General features: G+C 40.1%; 1 protein-coding gene across 3 annotated transcripts in view; it reads right to left on the bottom strand.

The window, feature by feature from the left end:
- Window positions 1-21348, bottom strand: part of LOC104640706 (macrophage mannose receptor 1) — a 31534-nt gene extending 10186 nt beyond the window's left edge. For all 3 annotated transcript variants that reach the window (XR_012834166.1, XM_010309149.2, XM_075746297.1), the window contains exons 1-22: window positions 21170-21348; window positions 19057-19455; window positions 17709-17882; window positions 16856-17020; window positions 16430-16546; window positions 15367-15510; window positions 13841-14023; window positions 13505-13659; window positions 12899-13012; window positions 12096-12211; window positions 10482-10630; window positions 9865-10064; window positions 9352-9473; window positions 8495-8582; window positions 7684-7828; window positions 7169-7204; window positions 6907-7076; window positions 6004-6071; window positions 4549-4649; window positions 3151-3293; window positions 2539-2653; window positions 1196-1344 (exon numbers count right to left, since the gene is read on the bottom strand). Coding sequence is in view for 2 of the 3 variants with exons in the window: in XM_010309149.2 (XP_010307451.2) it covers window positions 1196-1344; window positions 2539-2653; window positions 3151-3293; window positions 4549-4649; window positions 6004-6071; window positions 6907-7076; window positions 7169-7204; window positions 7684-7828; window positions 8495-8582; window positions 9352-9473; window positions 9865-10064; window positions 10482-10630; window positions 12096-12211; window positions 12899-13012; window positions 13505-13659; window positions 13841-14023; window positions 15367-15510; window positions 16430-16546; window positions 16856-17020; window positions 17709-17882; window positions 19057-19455; window positions 21170-21230 (3114 nt within the window). In the remaining variant the exon portion in view is untranslated. The remainder of the gene's footprint in view (window positions 1-1195; window positions 1345-2538; window positions 2654-3150; window positions 3294-4548; window positions 4650-6003; window positions 6072-6906; window positions 7077-7168; window positions 7205-7683; window positions 7829-8494; window positions 8583-9351; window positions 9474-9864; window positions 10065-10481; window positions 10631-12095; window positions 12212-12898; window positions 13013-13504; window positions 13660-13840; window positions 14024-15366; window positions 15511-16429; window positions 16547-16855; window positions 17021-17708; window positions 17883-19056; window positions 19456-21169) is intronic.
- Between the last annotated feature and the right edge of the window lie 5578 nt (window positions 21349-26926).

Genomic DNA, 26926 nt, shown 5'->3' with positions numbered 1-26926 from the left:
TTTCTGGAGGTTATGAAGAAACTCTCCTCAGCACTGAAGCTTGCCTGGAGAGCTGAAATCCTCTTCCTGCCCTGATCCGGCACTAGGAAACAAAGCTGTCACCACGGTTCAGTAACGTAGAGGTAGTGATCAGAAACAACCTTTTGTGGGGGACATATCCCCAACCCTTTCCACTGCAATTTGGGCTTTTTACCTTCCTCTTTTTCCTCCCCCAGCATAAGAAGATGCTGCTTGGCTTTCTGCAGGGGGAGGCAGTAGCTTTCCCAACCTTATATCAGCCTAACATCATGCTACCTCCAAACCCCCTCAGGGGCATTAGCCCAGATCTTGGCTGCAAGTGAAGGAAGGTGTATGTGGAGCAACTTGCGCAGGGAAATGGGCATAGCCTTCTACAGAAAGTGTACATGTGTGTGAGATGGGGAAGTCCCGGAGATTCCAAAATCCAGCTGTAGCCTGGATGGCAGCAGAGGTCAGACCTCAAATAACTTTTTCCAATTTTAGCTGGACTCAAAGCAATTCTGTAAACTTGGTAAAGCTAGCACAGGAGTACAGACGTAGCACTATCAAGTACAGTATTCTATATTAGCCATTTTACAATTATTGAATAACACTCAGTTTTGTCTTGCAATTAAACACAAGATGTTATAGCAGTGCTGGAAGTTTCAAAGCATGCAGAAGACATCTTTCAGAAAGAAGATTTTATAGAGGGTATAGAGGAAGAAGATAAAACTGAGAAAGGAAGATCCAGGAGGATCTTGTTGAGGATTTTGTTCAACACATTTATCTTAACCTCAGTGCCAAGAAATGTAAATATACATAGTTATGTGATTATTTTCATCAAGTCTAAATAGCATTCACTGTATCCCAAAATTATGCAGTTACTGCTAAGCTATGGTTTATTTGAGTATCCTGATCAGTCATGGTAAAGTGAGGGAAATGCTTACTTGTCTGAGTTTGGCATAATGTTTCCAAACATCTATCTGGATTCATAACAAAAAATTCATGACAAAACACAGAAGTTGAAAAAAGTGTGTGAAAGTCGATCTCCCATTTGATTATCCTGCTTTCAAAAGCAACAAGATCACTAAAAATCTTCATAAAGGAAACTTTACAGAAAATAAAGTTGTAGCTACATACATTTTATTCATCTACCAAAGTTATAATGTTTGAGTGATAACCAGAGATTAATGTTTACCTTACTATAATAACTTCGGGAACCTTTCGCCCAATTTGTATAGTAAACTGGGCTTCCATCTGTCCATAAATATGTGTGCTCCTGATTTATGTCATTCAGTCCAATCCAAGCATCAGCTGCAGCATTTTTTAAGAGGGACATGAGGAAAGCTGAAGGAAAAAAAAGAAAAATTGTACAAGGAGGGAAACTAAATGCACGTTTCCCTAGTAGTGTAGACTCTAGAGTGCCTGGAACCTGGACGATGAATCTTGGTTTTCTCTTTTTTAATAAGGTGGTAATTTTATGATACAAATGAAAATAATAGATAGTCATCTGATGTTGAAGTCTGGAAAAGTATCAACAAACTCAAAGATGGGCAAATTTTTATACATGAAATTATTTTCAACATTTTTAAAGGGATTTATGTGTACACTCTTCTGCATTTTTTATCATCTGAGGAAGAAGGGAAAATGTTTTAATGCTATTACAGAAGTTAAAATCAGTACTCTACACCTTGGCATATAGAAAATGAGCCTACAGACCATGCACTCCATTTTCTTCTTTGGTAGCTTCTCTGTTAACCAGATTTAATTCTAAACAGGCATAACACAAATAAAACTACTTATTAACCAAGTATATTCATACTGAGACCTCAGCTTTTTGGGAGGCCAGATGCCGTTTCCCTGAGCTCCTGCCTAGACTGACTTTCCTCTAAAAGACTGTCCTTTGACTGTCCTTGCTCTGCTATAGAAAAAGCACAAACCACAAGCACTGGTGGAGTGAACGAGGACATGGTCCATGTGCAGCCCTCAGGAGCTGAGGCACTGCATTTCCTGAGCAAACATAAGGCCTCACTAAAAAACCTGCAACGTGCTGAGCAGCAAGACCGGCAGGCTGAGTTCCAGCAGAGCAAGGGGAACAGGAGAAAGTTGGGTCTCCAGCATCCTGTGGCCTGAGGGTACATCCTCTACTGACACCCACGGCTTTTGGCTCAGCAGCTCAGTGCACAGGGATTTGTTTTGGATATTATTCTCTTTGTGTTCAATTTTTACATGTACACTTAAAATCAAAGCATGGGCATTTTTTTACATGACAAGCCCCTAATACAAAATCTTAATATTTGATCAGTATGAATTCCTTTGTACATCCTATATTTGACCCAAAGCTGTGATTTTAAAAGTTAATCAAGACACTAAAATCTTTCAAGCCTTTTTTCAAAAGGTGCAATTTCTCATTCAACAAAACTTGCTATTAATTGGGCATAAATAACAGCATATATTGAAGAAGCTATAACATCTGGTTTTATCTGTTTATCAGGAATTACTTGATGTCCCATCCAGTATCAAAACATTAGTACTTTATACCTTGAGTTTCCTTTTTTGATATAGTAGCCAGGTTTCCTCCAAAATCAATACAATTGTTCCGTGCAGCATGCCATGTCAACGTATCATTTTCATCAAGGCCAAATACTTTGAAACACTGAAAAAGAGAAATGTGCCAAATCGGTAACTAGATGGCATTTTCATTTCCAGCGAAAGTATATCTGTTTGTAACGCACCAAAAAAACTGGATATTTTAAGCAAAAAGGGAGATTAGCTGATTTAACAGTCCTTTCTAGCTTGTCTTCAGGTCTTTATGAAATAGAAGATCTATACTAGAAAACTAGCATAAACCCCAATATTTTAGCATACACATGGAAGAAGGAACATACAACAGCTCCACATAAAGAAAGTTGCTCAGCCATCTTTGGCAACAGAAAATATTAGCAAAACTATAAAATGAAGCTTTCTTCTTGCGATTCCAATAGAGATTATCATTTCTATTTCAGGAATCATATTTTTAGAGTCTTTAAATATACAAATTCAGTACGTATTTTGTGACACCTGAAAACCCTGCTACCACTGAAAAAAATTAATCAAATATGGGTTTTATTCTGCTCTTTTTAAAATACAATATACTGACATTTCATACTGCACCTTGTTATCGAAGAGGAGCCAGTCTTCTGGACACCCACCCTTTGGTGGTGGTGAAGTGGGAGCAACGGTTGGACGAACAGTAGTGTTAAGCCTTTCACAGATGAATAACTCAATGCTGCCACAGTTGAGATCATTCCATGTACCTGAAAGCAAATTGAAATAAAAGAAAAACTAAATGCAACTAAGACTGGGATAAAAATTCTCCTTTCCTAAAGCAAATCTATCATAGGAAGTAGAACTGATTACAGTATTTGTATTTCTCTCTCCCAGAAATAATGAGTAATTTTTTGTGTGTTCCTTAGAAATATTCAGGTTTCCATCAAAATTCAGAATATGAATATTTTGTCTGAGAACAGAAATATTTCAATATTGCAAAACCATAGCATTGCCAAAGGGAAGTTTTAGTTCAAATGCTTAATTCAGCTTTCTAAGATCTGTAAGATCTCTAGGATCGCTCTGTGTATCTAAGGTACTTGGTCCTTGTCACCTTACTACCTGAGCTTCTTACAGTCTTATAGTCCTCTGGGTATCTTTTCTCCATATGGGAGTGTGATGTAAGAATATAACATTAACATCACCATCCCCATTTTACAGATCAGGTATGAATAAAAAAAAGGCATTCATTTCATTAGCTGCAGAAAGTTACAAGGTCACTATCTACAGCAGAGCCAATCACACCTTATGTTTAATGGAGATATTGTCATTATAATTCAGTGAAGTTAAGGACATAATTCATCTCATCTTAATGAAGATTTCCAAAACAGGACATACTATTTACACCCCAAAAGTGTTCATTTCTTTCCATTGACCTCTAAGAGAGCCTAGGAAGATTACCTCTGCTATAGATTTTGAGACTAGAAATGTTTAAAAGTAGAGGAGATTAACTGCTCCAAAGAAGACTGATTGGCTAGTGTAAGCAGTTACTTCCAACTCTCTGTATGAAAGAATATTTGTATTTATTGTAATTAAAATAGTGTATAGCATTGTTCAGTAATAATCAAAACCATGCCCAAGCCCTAGATTTTCACGAACTGCACAATGATAACGGACAGCTGATGTCCTCGAGACGTAGTCATAAAATAGACAGAGGTTAGAGGAAAAACAATACTGACTCTGTCTGCAGACAGTCTGATGCTTAACTGATTTGTTCACATTGACATTTTCTGATAAAGCTAGGAATCAAATTGCAGATGTAATCCAATGTGTTAGCTGTATAGAGTTGAATTTTTTAACAGTGCATAAATGAAAGAAGACAACGTGATTTATTTTCCCATGCTTTTTAAACTACCAAATATCAGCCTGCTCAGTGTTATAACTTACCCACCCTTGCACAGGCAGCCCTTCCAAGCCTGTGCCACACCATACAGAATGAATGTTGTTTGTTGTTACAGCACCCACCTGTTTGGGTATACATGACCACGCAGTTTTCATCATTATTTGCAAAATTAGGTTCATTTGGAGCCCAGGCAACATAGTTCACTGGAGTTCCATCCATCCATCTGAAAGAAGTCATTTGGAGGAATAACAGTTCTTAGTGGAATTAGTTAATATTTCTTTGGAAAGGACGTATTAGAGCTTGTATTTTAAGTTTCCTATATCCTAGCTTACACACACGTTGTTCTCTGGTAAAAGAAAACGAAGACCTTCCACTTGGAATTACTAAAAAATACCTTTATACCAACTGCCTACTCTGTAGACCTGGACCAGTTCTGAACTAATCATCTCAACTGGCGGTCCCAGCTTTTCTTGGCCTCTGAGCATTGATAGCTTGCAGGAAACCTGCCAGTGTAGCACTGGACCCGGCTTTTGCTGGAGCACAGAAACAGAAACCTGAGCCTATTTTAGTAGCTGTATGTGTGTTTTTGCGAGTAAACCCCAGATAAGTAATTCAAGAGGATGCCTAGCTACTCCCACTTGCAAATCTTTCTGAGCCAAATAGGAAAAAACCAGTACATAATAAACTGGGAGGAATAATATAAAGACAAATAGTGGCACCATCATCCAACAGGGAGGAGGATTAAAATAATGAGGGAGCAAGGGAGAATTGGACAAAGAGCAGCAGATGTGATGTAGAAAGCAGGAGCTCCACTAGATGAGACTATCCAGCCTCTGTGGCTTTTGGCCAAGATGACAGGAGAAAGGCTGAAAAGAAGAGGCTGAGACTCATCTGACCAAGCTTCAAATCCCAGGAGGAGGCAGTAGAAAAAGAAGGGGTTGGGATAGAGATGTTGGGACCAGAGGAGAATAGTGCCACAGCACAAATGTGTCTGTAACTCATCTAAGGCTCCAGGGGAGCTTTAGGACATTCCCAGGGCAATTTGTTTCCAAAGACATTTGTACAAGAGTAGTGACTCTGTGTAGCCTGAAGCTGTCCTGCCCTCAGCTCTGACAGTGCAACCATCTGGAAATCACTCCCAGACAAGGGCTCTCCAGCATTGGTATTTCACCTCTAAAAACCACCATGATGCCTCACTGCAGGTTTTGAGGGTTCTTTGTCTTTGATCATTTGAATATTCAGTAATGTCTGCCAGTACCTTCTGCAATATCCTAGAGACCTCCAACTAATGTTATCTTTCATCTAACAAGGAAAAGGGGGTGACACTGCACTGACTATGAGTGAACATCACAGCCTCACAATACAAAAGCAAAGCATAGAACCAAAAGAAGGAGAAATAGATACTGAAATTATGGGAGAAGTGCTCTCCAGAGGAGCAGAATCATATTTTTAAAATTTATGTCAAAACATGTCCGCAGACAGGTTTTGTCAGTCATTGAACTTCAACAGTCTCTTACAGACAGCCATGCCAAACATTCACATTATGAGTCTGATAAACTTAATTTGTTTTTACTCACCGGAATGTCTTGTCAAGACTCACACTTAAGCCAATATAAAAGTTATTTCCCCAATCTTTATAGAAAATCTAAAACACAAAAAATAAGAATTTTAATGAGCTGTAAGAAAACATTGCAAATAAAATAAGGAAGCTCTCAAAAATCGCTTTAGTTTCGGTTGTACTATTGCATAGTATGCAATGTGCGGGGAGTTGCTAGGATTATGTGCCGAACTGCAAAATGCAAAATTTTTATCCAACTACCAGTATTCAAATTTAAACCAAAAAAAAAAAAAAGCAGAACGAGATGAAAAAGAAATGGAGCAAGAAGCTATTTAAGAAGATAAGAACCACTTCTTAAGCAGACTATAAAATAAAGCAATATTTTTAAAAGTTTTAGGAAAGTATGGTGAGAATTTGCCAGAAGTTGACAAGTAAATGGTAGGTTTTAGTACTTAGTCATGTGGAGGAAAGGATGGTATCATATTTGGTTTTAATAGTATGAAACTATTTCCAAAAGAGTATACTATCATCAGATTATTCATTTCTTATTAGAGAATATTCTGGCTTAAACCTTTTACTGAAAATCTGAAATCTGTTTTGACAAAAATAGGGGAAAAACTTTTCTGAATTCTGTGAAGAGAATGAGTTGGAAAACAAAGCATACTCAATAACTGTACCTTTCAGCTAAACAGAGCAAGGGTTTTGAAAGATGCTCTCTGAGAGTGTTCTTGAAAAGAAGCTGAGGATTTGTCTACATGTAGCAATTTGTCAAAAGAATTATTATGATAAAGTTCCTAAATAGATAAGCCCACGAAAGGTGATTTTTTTATGATGGGGATCACTTTCTAGTATTTCATAGCTGAAAAAGGTGCCTCAGTGCAGGACAGAATGGTGCATATTTGAAGTTAAACGTGTTTCTTACATATTTCCAAAGAAATTTTTTTTCAGTTTCACTTTCAATGACAGCAAGATCACCACCATTCTTCTTGCAAAAGTCCCTGGCTTTTTCCATAGGCATTGGTTCCTTGCTGAAGTAATATTCCTTGTGATTATATATTATCCAGTCATCTTCACTAACAATATATTCATAATCTGCAAGATAAAACATTAAGCAGAGTGTCTGTAATAGAAATTAACATCATTATATATTAATTTATTTCTATTATTGGAAGTACAAGACTTACTGAATGTGGAAGTAGGCTCTGGTTTCAGTGATGCTCCTGTAATGTAAATCAATATCTGAGTATATTATGTTTCTCAGACATGTCTCAATTAAATATATTTATACAGTTGTTAGCATTTTAATTCCAAGTAGTAAAATTAATCTTAAGGGTTATTCAGTATGCTTATTTTTGTCACAGAATGTCTCAGAATATCTGAAAAAAAAGGTGTTACACTCAGCAAATTACCTTGTTAGATCCAATCACAAGTTAAGCTTACAGAAACTATGCTCAACTTTAGGCTGCTGGATTTCACTTCCTCAACATACATATTCCTGCATATACATCCCAAACTTACATGTGTATCTCATGGATGAATTCATAGTTTTCAAATGCTTTTATTTAAATTAAAATATATTAAGTGTTTCATTGTTCTTGATGGCCCAGCTGGCTCTAATACATACAGATAGCATGATCTGACCTAGAAAGGATGTTCTTATCTGTCTCTAAAAGTTGCTCAAGGAAGAAAGTCATCTTACCTTTTTTTATTTGGCAAACATAGTCCTGCATATGTTCACAATATAAATCATTCCAGTTCATATTATTGTAGCCATTAAACACACCACATTTTTCATTTCCGTCATAATTGTTTGGTTCTCCATGTGCCCATTTTTCAAAATTTACCTATAGTGGAAACACAGCTTTGTTACTATTTTCCTTCCAAAGTGAAACAATTGTCATATTATCCAGTTAAAGAAGAATATACTTCATTTGAGTTCATGGTCTGTCATGTGCTTCAGTGCCAGACCTTGTAAGGAGGACATGAACCTTGCATAGCATAATGATACATCTCTGTATGTATAAGCCATGTTAGTAAGCCAAAAAGTTCTTGCCCTCTTTGGTATCAGGAGAGATTAAGTTCTTCTGTCAAGTTGTAGGAAGAAGTACCTAAGTACCCTCCTCTGACCCCTGGGTTGGTTATCCTGCTCTGATGTTTCAACCTGAGACAATCAATAAGTGTTGCCATATGGACTTGGGCCTTCCAGACCTCAGTCTGCTTAAGACAATGAGGGCAAAGAAGTCTAGCTAGTATAAACATACAAAATTATTTCCAACAGTAAATGACAAATGGGAATATATGGATTTGCTTAGATCATAAGCAATATGCCATCACCTTTGGTGTTATTTCATTAATCTAAATGTCATACTGTTATCTGGAACTATGAACTATCAAAAGATAAAAAATAATTCCTAGAGTTGTAGCTTGTATAGGAGGAGTTGTAAGAGCTGTCTGCCAAGATATAAATGGCAAACTAGACAAAAAGCTGGAACAAGAAATTATTTACTCACTGGTGAGCCATCACTCCATATAAATCCACTGTCGGAGTCCAAGGCACTTAAACCCATCCAGTAAGATAAGTGAAGATAATCTCTCTTTCTGAATTATTACAAATATAGACAATCAGACACAGTGTGAAACAGAGAAGGAGAATATATATCATTACATTATTTGCAGCATTTTGATGCTCAACGTATCATCTGAGACAGTCATATAAAGTAATCATTCAGTTTTCTTGTGGGGAAAAACACCCTGGCACTGCATGAGGCAGGAAGCAGTGAAACAGAGAGCTTCATGGGAAAGATCACAGATGTCATGAGTCCACAAATACTGAGCTAAATGAAAATATATTTTAAGGTCTTGTTCTACCAAGTAGCTTAGGCATCCAAATTCAGACCTGCCTGTACTAGCCTGCTCATAAGCTTGATTTAAGCATTTATACAAGCACATCAATAGGTCAGGCTTTCCTTATTCTTCCAATTTTTCCCCTTAACTAAGGAAGGAAAACAGCAAAAACTGTTCCTTTAATCAAGAGTATTTAATCTACTGATCAACTACACATGAGCTAAAAAAATCAGTTTTACCTCTTTGAACTAAACTCAATTGAAACCAGTTTTGATGATCCTTCTTTCATTTCTGTGCATGTTCAAGCTACTTCAACACATAGCACCACCTTTCCACAGGCCTGTCAAGAAACCCTTTTGCTCACCTCTTCTTACCCATTTCCTCCTGCCACTTTGCAAAGATGCACACTGTCTTTGCGACATAGAAATTGATCACCAGAAATCCTTTATGTCTTTCAGAAAGGTCATTTTTAAAATATTTTTTTCTTTCCTGTATTTAAATGATGGACTGTGCAAATACTTACAAGCCAGCTATTAGGTTTTGTTCTTCTTCACTGTGTATACATGCCAGATCTCCTCCAATGGCTCTGCAAAAATCTCTTGCACCAAACCATGTTTGCATTTTCTCCCTTTCTCCCTGAAAAATCTATAAAAAGTGGACAATTAAATACTGTGCTGGATATTACAGAAATTTAGAAACAGAATTCTGGGCTTCTATCTTCCTTCTGGTCTCCTGGCCTTTAGTTTTATTACATATTATTTAATTGTGCAACCATAAGCCTGTGGTCATCTATCAAATTTGATTATTGCAACTTTGCTTTTCCTATCATCTCAGAGTCCCTGTGACTCCAAACTTCAGGTCAACCTACATACAGCACTTTCCAGAACTTCCCAACCACACCACGTGGGGATGGCCGCAGACATGTTACCACAGACTACCTGTCAGGTAGGCAGGGTGAAACCCACCTTCCATGCATACTCGAGGGATATTGTCGTTTGAAATGACGAGCGTTTGCATTCAGAAATTAAACACCTACTTTGAAGCAGAAGCTGCTCTGAGGAATGGATTGCCATCCGTCTAGGCACGATGGGAGAGGGGGCATAGTTGGAGGAGGCGGGGGGGTCACTCCCTCCACCAGCTGCTTGCACAGAAACATGTTTGTTTCTTCACAGTTCAAAATATCCCATAATCCAGCTGAAGTTCCTGTTATCATGGCCATGCAGCCTGGCTCCCTTCCTTCATGAAACATAAAATTTTTAAACCTTATTGATAAATAGCTGCATTGTCTCAAACATTTGCTACTTACTTACAAGTAACCTGTCCCCGCTGTGTTTGGATGCCAATAGCTCATGTGCATTTCAATTAAATCATAAAAAGACATTTTATCAAATGCCTTTTACATTATACTATGAATCACTTATCGAAACCATTGAAAAGCAAAGAGTGAATGATACCAACAGACACATGCAATCCCAGGTGTCTACTGGCAGGAGTTACCATGATCCCTGATTTAATCCCTTTAGCACAAACAGAAAGTTGCACTGTCATTTCTGCCACTTTATGCCCGAAGAGTTTCTAAACCACTTTTTAGCTTCCAAACCATTGCTTCTTGGGTCCCCAGAGCAGAAATTTGGTGGCTCCTGTGGCACGTACCGGGCATTCCTGCGTTCCAGTGAGTGAAGGTGACCGCATCCCCAGTGGCCCACCTGAACGTCCCCTGCTCCTCCACGTCCGAGAGACCAATCCAGAAATACTTTGCTGGATTGAATCCAATTACAGAAGTTAAAAAAGCTTGTTCATATCTGTGAAGAATAAGTACCAAACTGAAGTATCACACTTTGTCGTAATTTGTTCATTTTTTCAAGCAGTTCATTGTAGCAAATCTGGTAAAGTTAAGGTGATTTGTTAATATGTGGGAAGAGATAAGTATGGATTGAAGCAAGGGTAATGATCTTACTTTTATAGTTCTAATTGGTTTATAAATTAATTTTTATTTTATATTTTGGTAATGTTAATCATGTTTAGATCTTACAGTGATTCTATTCTCCTTTTGTACTGCACAATGAAAAACACAAGCCAAGCAATACTTATGTTAATGCATTTGTGTTATTCATGCTGTATAAATAAGTGATACAGTGTCTTACTGAGCTTTATGATAAGGTCTAGATCTTTAAATCTTGTTATTCAGAGGAAAAAAATCTACTTTTATTCTAAAAAGAGTATATTTCCAGATCTGCCTGTTGCGAAGAAAAGGCTGGAAAGCTCAAATCCGGAAGAAATAAAGAGTTTCACATTTATCTGTTTATTTTTAGTTCAATAAGTTTTAAAACAATCTAGTAATTCAGAATTGTTGGGGCATTGACTCAATTTTTTAATTCCTGGGGTCAGCAATAGTGTAGGTGTATAGTAGCAATGGCTTAAATGTTTGTATTGATGAATATAAGCCCCGATGTATTTTGTAATACTTCTTCAGTTCTACCATGAATTTTCCAGCACAGGAGTGGTGCTGCATGAGACACTATGAATAACTGGTGGACAACAACTTATCCATGAGCCAGCAATGTGCTCTCGTGGCCAAGAAGGCCAATGGCATCCTGGGGTGCATTAAGAAGAGTGTGGCTAGCAGGTCAAGGGAGGTTATCCTCCCCCTCTACTCTGCCACATCTGGAATATTGTGTCCAGTTCTGGGCTTCACAGTTCAAGAAAGACAGGGAACTACTGGAGAGAGTCCAGCGGAGGGCTATGAGGACAATGAGGGGACTGGAGCATCTCTCGTATGACGAAAGGCTGAGAGAGCTGGGGCTGTTTAGCCTGGAGGAGAGAAGACTGGGAGGGGATCTCATCAATGCTTATAAATATCTAAAGGGTGGATGTCTAGAGAAGGGATCAGACTCTTCTCAATGGTGCCCAGTGACAGGACAAGGGGCAACAGGCACAAACTGAAACACAGGAAGTTCCATCTCAATATGAGGAAAATCTTCTTTGCTTTGAGGGTGACCAAGCACTGGGACAAGCTGCCCAGAGAGGTTGTGGAGTCTCCTTCTCTTGAGATATTCAAAACCCACCTGGATGCAATCCTGTGCAACCTGCTCTAGGTGATCCTGCTCTAGCAGGGGGTTTGGACTACGTGATCTCTAGACTTCCTTTCCAACCCCCACCGTTCTGTGATTGTGTGATTCTGTGTAAACTGCAAAGTAGGAAGAGATTTTTGTTTGGCCCTTCCATCCTAGTTGCACATATGAAAGGACAAGAATTATGTTTCCATACCTGTCTCTCACAGTAGCCAGGTAGCCTTTGTTTTCTTCACAGATTCGTTTTGCTTCTGAAAATGTTGCTGGTAACTGCCCCACGGAGTAACAGTAAAAGCCATGCTTCATCCAGCCCTGTCAGTGTCAACAGCAGAGATGCGCGGAGGGGCTGTCAGATTGCACAGCACAGTATGCTTCCAAAAGCCACGTTAATGCCACACCCCAAGTCAAAATTAATCTCAGAAGCCATGAGAAGAAACGAAGAGGAAAAGCAAACATAGCTTTTGTAACCACAACTGTGTGTCTTGCCCCTTGATAAAGGTCACACAGGTCTTTGCGAGCAGTGAGCTGTGGTTATGCCTTCGAGCCGGCAAGCACACTCACACTTTGCAGCTCCTTGCGTAAAGCCTGCGCTGCTTTCTCTTTGTGTAAGTGTAGCTGTTGCAAGAGGCTACAAACAATCTGCAAAATAGCTCCAATACTCCTGCCTCCTGTGGTGGACTGATTGAACCAGAAGGCTGCATGCAACCCAATACTGTCATGCGGAGAGCAGCCCTTACCAGTGAAGTGACCAGTTCTGCACTGGGAGAGAGCTGAGTGAAGTGTGCATGTAAGGGAGTGGAAAAAAAAAGGAAGATGATCTAAATTTTTTTTTAAATAATGAAAAAATTTCCTCATTAGTCTGAGAAGTATCAATACATATGAAATTAATAGTTGTCTAGGGCTCCGCCAAGGACAGTCAAAATAATTTACTTCTTTGATACTCACCGTCATGGGAGTGAAAGTAAAATGCACCTTTTACTGCTTTTGTTTTACACTTACTTTCTGGCAGCCTGGGTAAGTAACTTCAGCTTCCCCTGATTCTTCTGCCAAAAGTTTCCTTTTACAGAGGTAACCAAGTTTCGTTTCACAAGCAGTATCAGCCCAGGATCCGTCCTGACCATGGTAAGAAGAAACCGCAAAGAGGAGTAAAATCTATGCTGAGTATAAAACACGACAGAATTTCTTACACCTAATTTTTTGTGCCTCTAGAAATACGAGCCTCCAAAGTAGCTCTAATAAACCTATTTTTTAGGTGGTTTGGGAGAAACATAAGAAAGTCCTTGCTCCAAGAATTGTACTACGCAGCTATGATCAGCCACGTTGAAGGTGGAGGATGAGTTATTCCAACCAATTTCAGCCAGGAGATTTATTGTAACTGTTGCAGAGCAGACCAAGTCTCTGCTTCTGGTGCTCTACCATACACCTTCCTAGATTGGACCCCCAGTCTCCCTCCAAACTAAGATATTCTGAATGAAAACAAGTTCCTAAAAACTTTTAAACCCCCTGTTCTTTTTTTCTTTTTTTCATTTTTTTTGTCACAGAGGTTTTCCTTTTTTGGGGCACAAAGGACAGAAGAAACCATGAAAGCAGAAGAGGGATTTTTACCTCTCCCTTCATAACGATGCAGTCCGCCTTATTCCGTGTGGGGGTTGGCTCCCCGTGATGCCACTTGGTATAAGTCACAGGCGTCCCATCACTCCATTCAAAATACATTTCAACCCTGAAGTCATTTAGACCAATCCACAGTTCATCATCTGGCTCTGGGAACACAAAGGTAATTGTAGGTATGGGTATGTTTAAAATAGAACAATCACATCTCACACTCGCTTTTGACTGAAGAAGGACTTTTTAAAAAACATTAAAGATCATGGTTACAATGATTAAATGAATAATAGCAACAATATAATTTCAGACAAAAAAGTAACCTGGAGGAATACTCACTGTATCCAAGCTGAGACACTGTAAAGCTGTATTCCTCAATATTATGAATACTCGCCAGCTCTCCATCTTCTTTTCTACAGGAAGACTGGGCTTCTTTCCATATTTTGGGTGTTCTGTAAATTCTATAGCAATGACCTGCATAGGCCGCCCATTCCCTGGGGCACTTAAAAGGCTTTAAGTCATCTAAAAAATTATTTCAAACAATTAATGAGCAGTCCTGTTCAGTGCTTTCTTTTAATCAAAATGACCTGTACTGACATGAATTTGAAATATTGGAGCACATGCTGGCAGAACAGAGAGGCAAAAGTCTGAGGATCACAAAGAAGATAAAACAGATTTTTCCATCCCATTTGTGCTGGGAGCTACTGAAAAAGTCTTTTACAGGATTAAGTAAATACTCAGTAATTTGGCATGCAAACTCGCAGGGCACAACTCTGTGTTAAATCCCCTTCAGTGAGGCTCTGGGTACAGCCATGTTTTACAGAATAGGGACTCTTTTCCTACACAGGGACTTGGTGAATTTTGGAGATTTTGTATATTTTTTCTCTGGAAACACCAGGTACTCAGGAGCCTGTTGAAGCTCCTGCACAGCACAAATCGTATATCAGAGAGCACCAAACATGTCAGGAATCCCAAATGCACAGAAATGCCACTTTGTTCAGTGGTTCTTTCCTGATGTGAATTTAGTATGGCCAACCATCTTCCACTGCTTTGAAAGTTCACATGGTCTGCACCTACACAGTAAACTGAAGAGGGCAGGATGTGCGCCCAGCATTGGTGTGTGTGATCAACCACATTGTCCAATGCTCCCAGGAAATTATTTTGACCTGTGCAAACTTGCATTCCCCAGGCAACATCCAGGCATGATTTGGAGGTTAGAATGGGTCAGAAACCGTTCCCAGTAAGCTGTCTGGATGCAGCCAGAATGCACAGGATGCCAGCTGTGGTGTGCCATTCATTCCCTGAGCCAGAGAATAATCTTGTATACTAGTATCTATGTAGTTGAGGGGGTTACTGTAGAGTTAGTAGCATTCTGGGAATTCCCGGGTGAAGTAACTGCACACCATTTTCTTCACATAGATAAGACCTAGTCTACCTCAGGTGGAAAGGGTATTCAATCATGAAAAGTTGCCAGCCCCGTATTCTGATTTTTTGCTTTCAGAATTGAGCAAAAAAGTTTCAGAGAGAGTAAGGGGATCATGAACTCTGGCTCGTATCTTTTTGCAGGACACATCGTTAGTGTGTTTTACAGAGGACAGGTTATTCCTCAGTGTTTCACAATCTGGATAACATGACTAAAGACTTCATCCTGCTGCTTTTAGTGCCCTGGGATCTTTTCAAAATGATGAACTACATCTAGACATAATCTTTAAAATGAGCCAGAACATTAAAGTCTTCTCAGTGCTTGACTCAGGTCAACAAGTGTAACCCTTTTGTTTTGACAATATACAGTCATTTCATATACAGCATGGTCCCAGTATTTCTCAACTCACTGCAAAAATAACCCTATTTTTTGACCAGCTTACCTGAGGCAATAATGGAGAAATCCAAGGAGGAGTTTCTCTTTTGGCAGATATATCCCAGTTTCCGATCACACACATGGTTTTCCCATTTGCCGTTCCTACCTTGGAAGGTCCCACATATTTTTCCAGATTCCACAGAGGGATTTCCTTTAGGAAAGAGGCACATAACACAGAGAATGCCTCTGTTAACACTGAAAATTTTCACCTCGTCACAGGAGCGAATGCACAAGTCTTATGCAGCCGCAAAGCCACTGGCATACTATTCTTTAGAGTGGTAATTCCCAAGAGAAGCGATGAGGGAGCACCAGTGGGCCGCCTGAGAGGGCCGACATTTCAGGCAGGAGACTTGCCCCTCTTCTCCCATGCACTGCTTAAGAAGTTGAAGTACTGCAGCACACAGGAAAAAAGCACTGTAAAAGTTTGTCTAAGCCACAATTCCTTATGGGGTGGTAGTATTGCAAACATCTCAACACCCTTTACTGTTAAACTCTGGACGTGAAAAGTGTATTCGGTTCCACAGGAGTGCTCGCTCTTTGGATTTTCCTGTAGTCACCACAGCTGTTATGAAAATATGTACTGTGGCAACATGCAAGATGGTGACTGAGATCATAATACTGAAAACTTATTAAGATAAAGTACATCAGATAAATGTCATAAGCTGTAACTGAGCTTATGAATAATTGAAAATATTTTTATACAATGTTTCTCTTTTGGTTTTTCTCTTTTCTTTAAATTCTCTTTACATCATTTTTCATGACGGTTTTCTTTGGCTTGAATAATATGCCTGAAGAGAAAATTGTTGCTGGGAAAAAAGAATCGAATGAGGTGTAGATATTTGGTTTTAAGTGTTTTCTTGGATGAGCAATCTGCTTTTTCTGGGAAATGCAGAATTAATAATGATCCATCTCTGGTGTGATCCCTATTACTGTAATATCCTACCTTTCCCATAATCCCCTGTAACCTGTGAAAATTCAATGAAAACAGAGGAATTAGGTAACAGGAATTTGGGGAAGATAAGAGACTTTTGGCCCAGATGCTGGTCATCATTTCAGAAAAGTGCACTTACCTGGAGCCCAGTTTAGGTATCTGAAAGGACTGCCCCCAATCCACTGCCAGCCACTGTCAAGTGCGCTGAAAAGACCAGTCCAGAGCTTCGCACTGACACTTAGGTCACTGGTGAGCCCTAAATGGTGAAAAGAAATGAACAGTCAAGTTATTCAATGCCTCTGAATTTTAAAATTATTCAGTATAACTTGAAATAAAATTTTAAAGCATGGAAAAGAAGTGTCTTAGTAGATTTTTTTTAAATATATGTTAGATTTTTTTCCACTATTTTAATACATTTTGGGGGGAGAAAGTGACAAGCTTTTTTAAGAATGTTGCCGAGGCCTATTTTCACAAGGTAAATAGAAATATCCATGTTAAAGCTCTTGGGGCTGACCTGCATTTTAACCATATGTATTAATTTATTTGTTGGGTTTTTTTACTTTACCTAATAAATACATTTCTTCACGAAGGTCTGTGACACTTAATAATTCTGCATTCTGCTGCTGGCAGCTTTTTCTTGCTTGGTGCCATGTCAAAAGCGACTCTGCGTTTATCTGATAGTGGGTTCCTGTCACAGGATTTGTTTTCCAAAGGTCACTGTGGATGGTGTCTATAAAATGTGATAACAGCAACTTGACAAGATAATCATACTTGATAATATAGAAAATAAAATCTTCATTGCAGACTAAAAGTATGTAACTGGATGATTTGCTAAGTTTTTACACATAGTTTGCCATTTCTTCCCTTGGGACCCCTCATGCTCTTCCGGACCTCCCACGTGACAGAAACAATCACTTCCAATCCGATGTGTAGCAGGGGTGAAGGGGTAGGGTATTTGTGCTGGGGTTACTGGAAGGCTGTTTTGGGTGATTTGTGGGTATAAGGATGACCAAAGGCAGGTGAAGGTGCCCATACCCTGCACCCTTCCATTTGCTCCAGCCCTCCTGTTCTCTGCTCCATCCTATGATACACCACTGTCTCCTGCTTCCCTGTATCTCACCTTCCTCATCCACTGAACTTCTTTCTGCCTTGCATTTGACCTGACTTTCTTCTCACCTAGTCCTGTACATGTATTTACCAGTCCTGGGAGCTGGACTACTCCTCATCTCAGCTGAAAAAACAGTGAGAGTGAAGAGCAGACACCTCTTTTTATCATTGCATAGCTCACCAGTGAACTAGGCCAGCCAGAATCCAGCTCCCTGTCCAATGCTACTTCCACAGCCCAAGGAGATTTTGACCATGAGAGTGGATGAAACTTTTGCTTAATGCCTTTCCTGAAATCTTTATAAATAAATTACCTTTTAGTGGACAATTTCCAAAAAGTTGGTCTTTATCAAAATCTGGAGAAGTTGCACACCAGAGAGAGCCTGGATTGTCACGCCGAGGGATGCACTCAGCATACCATTTACCATTGAGCTTAAAAGGGAACACACAAGGTGCACCAAAGGCATTTCCTCCCAGTGTATAGGTATCTACAGATAAAAACATAGGGCAATAGTAGTGAGTTGGTATCAGAGGTTCACCACAGTGTCTGCTGATAGACAGCTCTTCATGGACATAGCTGAGTTGTGCAAGCACTCCACGCATCAGTACTTCATTACTACAAAGCCTTCTAAGGCTGTTGTGCCAATTAGACATGACTATGGCAAGATACTCAGAATTAAGACTCTCAAACAACATTTATTTGGCCCTCAGACTAATTTCTGTTTAATTTTTTTCTTTTCATTACTACTTGGACTACTGTGTCAGAGGTGCTTGTGACTCATCTTCTCCCATTGCATACATACTTAAGTCCTTGGATGATGTTTAGGATTTTTTTTATATATAGAATATTTTATTAGTCTTCATTAGGGGAAGTTTTAGCTTAAATTTGCAAGTTACTTAGCTGGGAATTGATGCTTCCATCTCTACGCAGTCTAATTTGCTGCTATCTGAACAAAATTATGACAAACTTCATTCCAGCGGGAACTGTTGTAGAGCACAGCAAAAATTTCATCCCTTGTTATTTAACTTCCCACCCTACCAGTGGGATGCCCACTCTACATCATAGCCCAAGAGGGATAACAATGCAGGAAAAGGAGATCTTGCTCTCCAGTGGTCCTTTGTCAGTGTATTAGACCTTATTGCCTCCTAAACACTTAAGCACTGTTTTTCCTTTTGCTTTTTCCTACTTTTTCTTCTGGCTGTGCCTGGGAAACACTGGGTAAACACTGTTAAAAGTGGATTACATCTATGTTATCTAGAAATTAACTTCTTAGAGATAGTACGTGGTCAAACCAAATAATAGCAATAATAAATATTTAAATATGGCACAATCAACACTTCTACAAATTCATCAGACATATTTTGAAACAGTCATAGATTTCCTTCCGCTGTTGCTCTACAAACAGAATTCCCATTCTCCCTTATGATTACATCATAGTCTGTGCCATTTTATTCTTTCATTTGACAGAATTGCACTTTCCATGTTATGCAGAAATGTATACAATCCTATTTGCCTTGCATTTCTACTCCCTATTTGTAGTCAGCTCCACTACTGATGTCACTGTACAAGAAGGGTTGCTACATGACAAGCAGGTGGTAGAAGGCTTTGTAAATAGGGGCAGCCAAGTTACCTAGAAATATAGATTAATTTTCACTACTCACCCTCATAGCGCCAGGAGCACACACTCTCTGTGGTCCCATGGATTTTCCACCTGCTCCCTTTGCCCGACAATTTGGACAACCTGATTTTCTTCCCCTTCCCTTTGCCATAGTTGAAAAATAAATCCTTGCCGTGGGTTGCAAGCATCTCATTTCTACATTCCCACCACTGGAGCTCATTCGTCCTGTTACAGGATTCCAATGTGATGGCAGCATCGTCATCCTTGGTGAGCACTCCCAGGCATAGCTTGAGCGCCACGCTCAGCAGCTGCGTGGCAGAGACCCACCTGAACTTTTGAAACTCGTTGTGCTCATCACAAGCAGTAGTTATGACTGAGCTAGAGTTTTGAGCTTGGGCGCAGAGCTTGCTGTCTTCATTATAGATTGAAAATATTGCATTATCTATAAAATAAATTGAGAATGCAAACATCTGAGGAGAGATTTCGTAGGAGATATAAGTCAGTTACTTGCTATTTGACAGTCTTCTACAACAAAAAAATGGGATATACAGAGCATATAGAGAAAGATTATCATCAGTATGAGGGATATTCATCAAAATGTTCTTAAGACACAAGCAGCACAGAAGCTGAAAATATAGCTCTTTCAAGAGAAATTGCTCTTCTTCACATCCTTCCTTAAAGCACACTGTTCTCAAAATGCCATTCAAAAATGACCTCTATTAAATTTCATGAGTTCTTCAAAGTTCCACCATCACACAGCATATTAAACAGGCTTTAATTTGGCAAGTAAAAGGACTTTTTTGTTTTAGAGCTATTAAAAATGTTTTACATACTCAAACTTCAACCATTTTTATATTTGGCCCAGAATGACATTGTGATTTTCTGTTCATCAAGCAAGTGGGTATTTTTTCATTTTTGCTTAATTATTTTGGAAATTTTTGGCAACTATGCAAAAAGTCATTTCTTCACAGAGTTCAACTTGTGAGTTTCTCGGGAGGGAAGCCTCAACTTGCAACATCATCACTTCAGTTCTGAGTACAGTTAAGCTAAGTAAGTATCCTAAGTGCCATTAATAGCTACACTTGTAAATAGAAATGTGACACACTGCACAACAGGAGTTTGTTTCTTAAGACCAGTTTCAGAAAAGGAGTACAACTTCAGCCTGCTCCAAATCTTGACCATTTTTGCAGCTCACCTTGCATCCCTTAACCCCCCTGTAAGCAACAGCAACATGATCCAACTCATTCTGATGTGCCATTGAACTTTATTGCCTCCCAAGGTTTCTTGCCAGAGGTGGAACAGTTAAATGGGGCTTCATAACCCCCCCACAGCCCATAGCTGCTGGGGAGTGGGCGAACAGCCTTGGTGATGTTTCTCTGAAAGGGTGCAGACCTGAACAAGCCAGATGGCATTTCCCCTTGGAACAGCTCTCCTGCTGCAGTGGTTCTTGAGCAGGTCAGCAAAGGATGGGTTAGAACCAGCTTGGTCTCGCCCAAAAACATGCACAGAAGAAATTCTCCTGTGGTGGGTTAGATCAGCATTGGCTAGTCCCTGCTGCTAATCAAGCAATAGCACTGAACTCCTGCAGTTCTCTAGCTGGGAGCTTCCTGCGGGAAAAAGCTGCAGACACAGCGTCATTTTTTTTCCTCTCAGCAGTAGAAGTGTCTGAAATCTAACAGGCAGAAGCTGTTAAGGTCCTTCCTAAAGCCGTCAGCTTGGAAACAGGATTCTAATATGCAGTGACCAGTATGCCATAGTCTATATAAGCTGTCTAAGAAACTCAGAGCACACATCAGCCAGTGGTTCTGTGCATGCCGAGAGGACACTGCCCTGTACATCTGACCTGTTCTAAGTTCCGATGAAGCAATTTCCGATCAGCTTTTACCTGCATTCAGCTGGCTGATTTTCAAGAACCAGCGCTGCCGAGGTTATGCCTGCATTTGTTGACATGTTTCTTTCACTCATACGCCACCTTGAAAACTGGGTTAAGGAAAAAGAATGCCTATACAGATACTACCAAATTTAAGAGTTGAATAAAACTGTTTCAAATTACATGCTGTGACTAGATCTAAATTCACTGTCCACCAAGGAAGACATCAGGAAAGCATGAGAAAGAACTTGCAAACTTCCATACTCAGAGGAGGCCAAAGACTTACCGGACATTTGAAGAGATGTGCCATAGGAAAAGAGAAAAATCAGGAGCAGGTAGACAGCCATGACCAAATGTTTCACTCCCTTCTCCCCTTCACCTCAAATTGATGCTGAAGACCAAACCTGTGCCTTGCAAGAAAACCCTTCTGCACTGAACCTTTCCGGTTTTTAAGACCCAATAGATACAGGGAAGTTCTGAGTTGCAAATAAGGAACTGTATCATGTCACATGAGTAATTTTGAAATAATACATTGATGAACAAACTTTCCTTTCTAAGCTAGTTTCTCTACTGTATAGAAGTTTTCTCTTCCATGGAAATATGAGATATAAGAGGTAACATTGTAGTGAGGATTTTTGGAGACATTCCTTACAATTCAGGATCATTGTTTTATTAAGAAGGTGTCATGAATGTCTTTTTACGAGAAATAAAGGAAAAAGGTAAAAAAGAAGAGGAAGATTAGTCTGTATCAATAAAGGATGAAAAATGCCAGAGTGCAATGCAGTAGTGTGAAAAATGGGCTGGGATACCATGCAAATTTAGTAACTATGACCTTGTAATCAGAGAGAACCAGAACTTCCCCATGTCTGCAGTTCCATAGAGAAGAGAAAAGCTGTAGAAAACAGGACCTGTGTTCTTCAGAAGTCACCTGTCTCTTCTTTTGCTCTATTCCTGACTATATGCAGGAGCAATGTACCCAAACCGATCACAACAACTGAAGAAATTCTGAAAAGAAACTGCACTGTTCTAGGAAGAAGATGACCTGTAACTGGAAAATGGTGGATTTTCACTTATTGCTAGAGATGAAAACTGAACAGATGAGGAATACTGCCACATTTTTCATCCCACTAGTCTGTGAAAGTTTGCAGCCCCTACAGTGCATGCCTTTCAGGCATTCTGACAAAATTCTGATTTTTACTTTGAAAAACCTCTCTCCTTTATGATAAGTAAAAGAATTGGAAACACGTAGAAGGTAGGGAAGAGAAAACACACTCCTGGGAAAGTTTACCTCCTTTTTTCCATATAGTCTTTGAAAAATTGCAGTTCCCGTATCCTCAGGAGATGCTGGTTTGGGATAGCTTCCCCAATGTTGTATCTGCAGCAAGTCTTTCCCTGATAATTGCTGCTGTTATAGGCAATGAAAACTCTAGACACCTACATGAAGATGTGGGATCCTGCTTCTGTTGTTCTGACTCAGATGCAAATGGACGACTCACTGGGTCTAAAAAGGTACACAAGGAATTAAGGCAGAAAAATAATTACAACAGTGAGAGAGTGGGACCTGAAGGCCAGCAGGTACAGCTAGACCAAAAACATGGAAAGAATGGGAGCCTGAGGAGGATGCTGAGATCTAAGGAACATGAGGGGAAAGAGAAGGCTGCCTCAACAAAGCAGCAGATGGTCCGTTACTTGGTGAATTATGATGCATATGCAAAGGTGGCTGCACTGAGGCTGGAGTAAAGCATTCTGGTACTCCCCAACACAGGAATGCTCCACTCTGCAATCTCCAGTTTCCAAGTTTCCTTGCTTCCTTGTTCAGGAGCTCCAGATGTGTCAATGGCAAAAATATTTATTATTTATGTAGGTGAAATGTAATGCCTTGTGGTTCTGAAGTATACAATATCTCAGCATCTCCAAAGCTACTTGGAGGCAACAAGTACGATTAGAACAGGGAAAAAGAAACTAGTTTGTTCTGAAGAAAGATCAGTGTTTGGTGAAGGACTGTTATCGATGATCTGCTGAGAGAGGCTGAAAAAGAGTAAAACATGGTAAGGTCAGCTTCACCTCGGCATTTGTATGTTTGTCTGAGCAAACCCCATCACAGCCCACAAAGTGGGGAAAAACATCAGGAAATTGCAAAGATGCACTCCAGCATCTTCCACTTGGCAAGGCACAGCCTGAAATTTCAGAAGTGGCAAGGAAGAAAGGCTGCTGGGTTTTGTGTTGAGTCAGCATTGTTCCTTCAGCAATCTCTGCTCCCAGGCAGGAAGTTACACTCACAGTGTGCAGATTCACCACCTTTCCTCTGAAGTCTGAGCTCTTCTGGAGGAAAGGGGAAATGAAAACTAAGCACAAGGGTATCAAGAAACGTAGCAATATGCAGAGAGACAAACCTTTACATGCTGTCGAATGTTGCCATCAAGTCATTCCTCAGCTGCCCACAGAAATGCGTGGGTGAGTCCATCCAGGTTCAACCAGATGCTTCCCTACAGAAGTTACATAATTCATTTTAAAAAAAACACTGGTATTAAAATCTGGAAGGAATTTTGCAATAATTTAGCCTGCTATAATTTGATATAAGATTTCAATGCAGAATCCCCACATATAGCATAATCACAGTTTCCATCTGAAAACATTTTTTTTTTTAAAAAAGACATGCTCTAAACCCTGGTAGAAACATCCTAGCCTAAAAAAACCCCAGAGAGTGAACAACCTTTCCATTTCTCTAGACGGGCTCAAAACATACTGAAACAGCAACATGAGGCACTTTCACACTATATTTTCATGCTACGTAATCAACTTTTTTTCTTTCATTTATCTAAACTGCCAAGATCAAACATAAGAAATCTTGGCAGAATCAGAAGATTATAGATATGAATTATTAGTAAGCAGTTAAAAATTTCCTTTGCTTTTCTACCCATCACTTATGTTTCATCTTGTTTATCAAGAGATTATTTTCCTTGTTTTTACAGCAAGAATATTTCAGAAAAGTAAGATCCCAGTTCCCCTGTGTATTGGGTTTGTGTGGCAAGGTTTTGGTAGCAGGGAGACCACAGGGGTGGCTTCTGCAAGAATTCACTGGAAGTTTCCCCCATGTCTGACAGAGCCAATGCCAGCCAGCTCCAAGACAGACCCACCGCTGGCCAAGGCTGAGCCCGTCAGTGACGGTGGTAGCGCCTCTGGGATAACAGAGTTAAGAAGGGAGAAAAAAACCCTAGGAGCCACATTTGTGCAGCCAGAGAAAGGAGTGAGAAGATGTGAGAGGAACAACTCTGCAGACACCAAGGTCAGTGCAGAAGGAGGGGGAGGAGGTGCTCCAGGTGCCGGAGCAGAGATTCCCCCACAGCCCATGGAGAAGACCATGGTGAGGCAGGCTGTCCCCCTGCAGCCCATGGAGGATGATGGTGGAGCAGATATCCACCTGCAGCCCGTGGAGGACTCCACGCTGGAGCAGGTGGATGCACCCAAAGGAGGCTTTAACTCCTGGGAGCCCGTGCTGGAGCAGGCTCCTGACAGACCCTGTGGCTGCATGGAGATAGGAGCCCAGGCTGGAGCAGGTTTGCTGGCAGGACTTGTGACCCCGTGGGGGACCACACTGAAGCAGTCTGGTCCTGAAGATCCGCACCCTGTGGAATGGACCCACGCTGGAGCAGTTCATGAAGAACTGTAACCCGTGGGAAGGACTCACATCGGAGAAGTTGGTGGAGGACTGTCTCATGTGGGAGAGACCCCACGCTGGATCAGGGGCAGAGTGTGAGGAGTCCTCCCCCTGAGGAGGAAGGAGCGACAGAGACAATGTGTGATGAACTGACCACAACCCCCATTCCCTGTCCCCCTGTGCCGCTGGGGGGGGACGAGGGGGAGAAATCAGGAATGAAGTTGAGCCTGGGAAGAAGGGAGGGGTGAGGGGAGATGTTTTAAGATTTGGGTTTATTTCTCATTATCCTACTCTGATTTGCTTGGTAATAAATTAGATGATTAATTTTTTCTAGGTTGAGTCTTTTTTGCCCGTGATGGCAATTGGTGAGTGACTTCTCCCTGTCCTTATCTTGACCCACAAGCCTCTCTCTATATTTTCTCTCCCCTGTCCAGCTGAGGGGAGTGATGGAGCAGCTTTGGTGGGCACCTGGCCTCCAGCCAGGGTCAACCCACCATGCTCTGTGAATGTATGTTTATGCAACACACAGCCTGAAACCTCCCCCAAGTAGTGGCACCTATCAGGAGACAAAATAAGAGATCACAAGAGCAACAGGGCGGTTCTAAGGCAACTGATTGATCCCAATGGGAATAGCAACCAGTAGTAGAGACTGGTTTAAAGAATTGTTGATGGATCAGAATACATTAAGTAACAAATTACATCGCATCAATATGATTATGAACCACTTCCAAGAAGGCACATTGGGGTTTTTTTTCAGTCAAATAGACCAACATGGATAATTTCCCCAGCCCAGTCTTAGAAACTTTTTTGATGTAGTCAATCACTTGTCAGGAACATTGCAGCTTAGCAGCAGGAAAAGAGGACATAATGCCAGATCACCAAATGATCTTTGGTAAAACCATTACACAAGTCCTCAGTTCGGGGAAGATGGAAATAAGGTGAGAGTGGGGAAAGAGAATACCTGTTTGGAAACCAGTCTCTCAATTTTTCTTGAGATTGTATGATCAGTTTTGTCACAAGCATGACAAAGTAATGATGATGTTAAAAACCTGGGGCTTGACTCTGTATTCAGACAGTTAAATAAATGAGTTACCATCACTGAAAGGTACTAGCTAGGGGGAAAAAAAGGCCACCGAAACCCAAAACCAAACAAAAAATCTCAACAACAAAAACCAACAAAACAAACCAATCCCACCAAAATGAAAAAAACAAGAAATCTTTTTTTTTTTGTAATTACAAGTCCCTAAGTAAAAGCTTTCCATTTAAGCTTATATTAATTATATATTTGTTAAAGTGTTCAAGCTTGTTCTCTACATTGTCTTCAAAAATTCCTATTAGGGTTTGCGTACAAACCCACGTATCAGTGCTCATCTTCAGCTTACTGCATGGAACTGTAGTGATTCCCTGTGCTGTAAATGCCACTGCTACCATGTTTGCTCTTTTTAGTGGGAAATTTGCTTCAATTGCATTGTATTGCAATAGGAGGGACAGTAAACCATGGAGCTGATATTTCCTCCTCTTCTGAAAAATCTGTCAAGTTTTTTTTTTTTCATTCACAGTCTTGCTAAAGTTCAAGACTATCCAGGGTCCAGTAGCTGGATTCTCCCCCTGACACATTTTAGCTGTAGAGATGCACTGATAAGTACGGCAAAGCACCAGAAATATGACATCCCCTCAGTCTTTATTTTCTTTCCAATCATACATTTGCATACATACATGTGATGAAATGTTATCTGGAAGAATCATTGCCTTAAGATTGCGCAGGGCCCCAGAACAGGACTGAACTTCTTTTGGGTAGAGATTGCATCTATTTGTTGTTTGCACAACAAATTAATGCAGTGAGGCTAGGATTCCAGCCAGGGCCTCTCAACCTTTCCCTGTCCCTTTCACATACCTTTCTAGCTGGCACCACTTCTCCATATAATTGAAACGACGTCCTCCTTAATATCATAAATCAGTCATTCAGGAGGTTTCTGACACATAAGCCACATCAGGTGGCATGAAGAACCATCAGAAGCACTACTCCTTGAAAAGACATGCTCAAACAACTGTGCATTAAAAATGGAAATAGCAATAGGAACAGAGGCAGGAAATAACTGGGAGAAAAGGAGCAGAGCCAGAGGAGAAAAAAAGTTCCTGGACAAATTTCCCCACCTTATCTACACACGTATGTAATTCAAGATTTTTACTAAATTACTCAGCTGGCATTTTTGTCTTAGTTTTAAGCAGACAATCCCTGGACAGATTCAGGAAAATATGGTCAATATATCACTCGATCACAAGTTTGGAAGGAATGGTTGTATCATTTCCTTTTTAACTTTACCCTATTACAGATACTTATATAGATGAGACTATAAAATGAAAAACTATTTAAAAAAAAAAAAA

This window comes from Balearica regulorum, chromosome 2 (assembly GCF_011004875.1).
Source record: "Balearica regulorum gibbericeps isolate bBalReg1 chromosome 2, bBalReg1.pri, whole genome shotgun sequence".
Classification (NCBI taxonomy): Eukaryota; Metazoa; Chordata; class Aves; order Gruiformes; family Gruidae; genus Balearica; species Balearica regulorum.
Note: the sequence above shows the minus strand (reverse complement) of the source record. Positions and strands in the feature narration are given on the sequence as shown.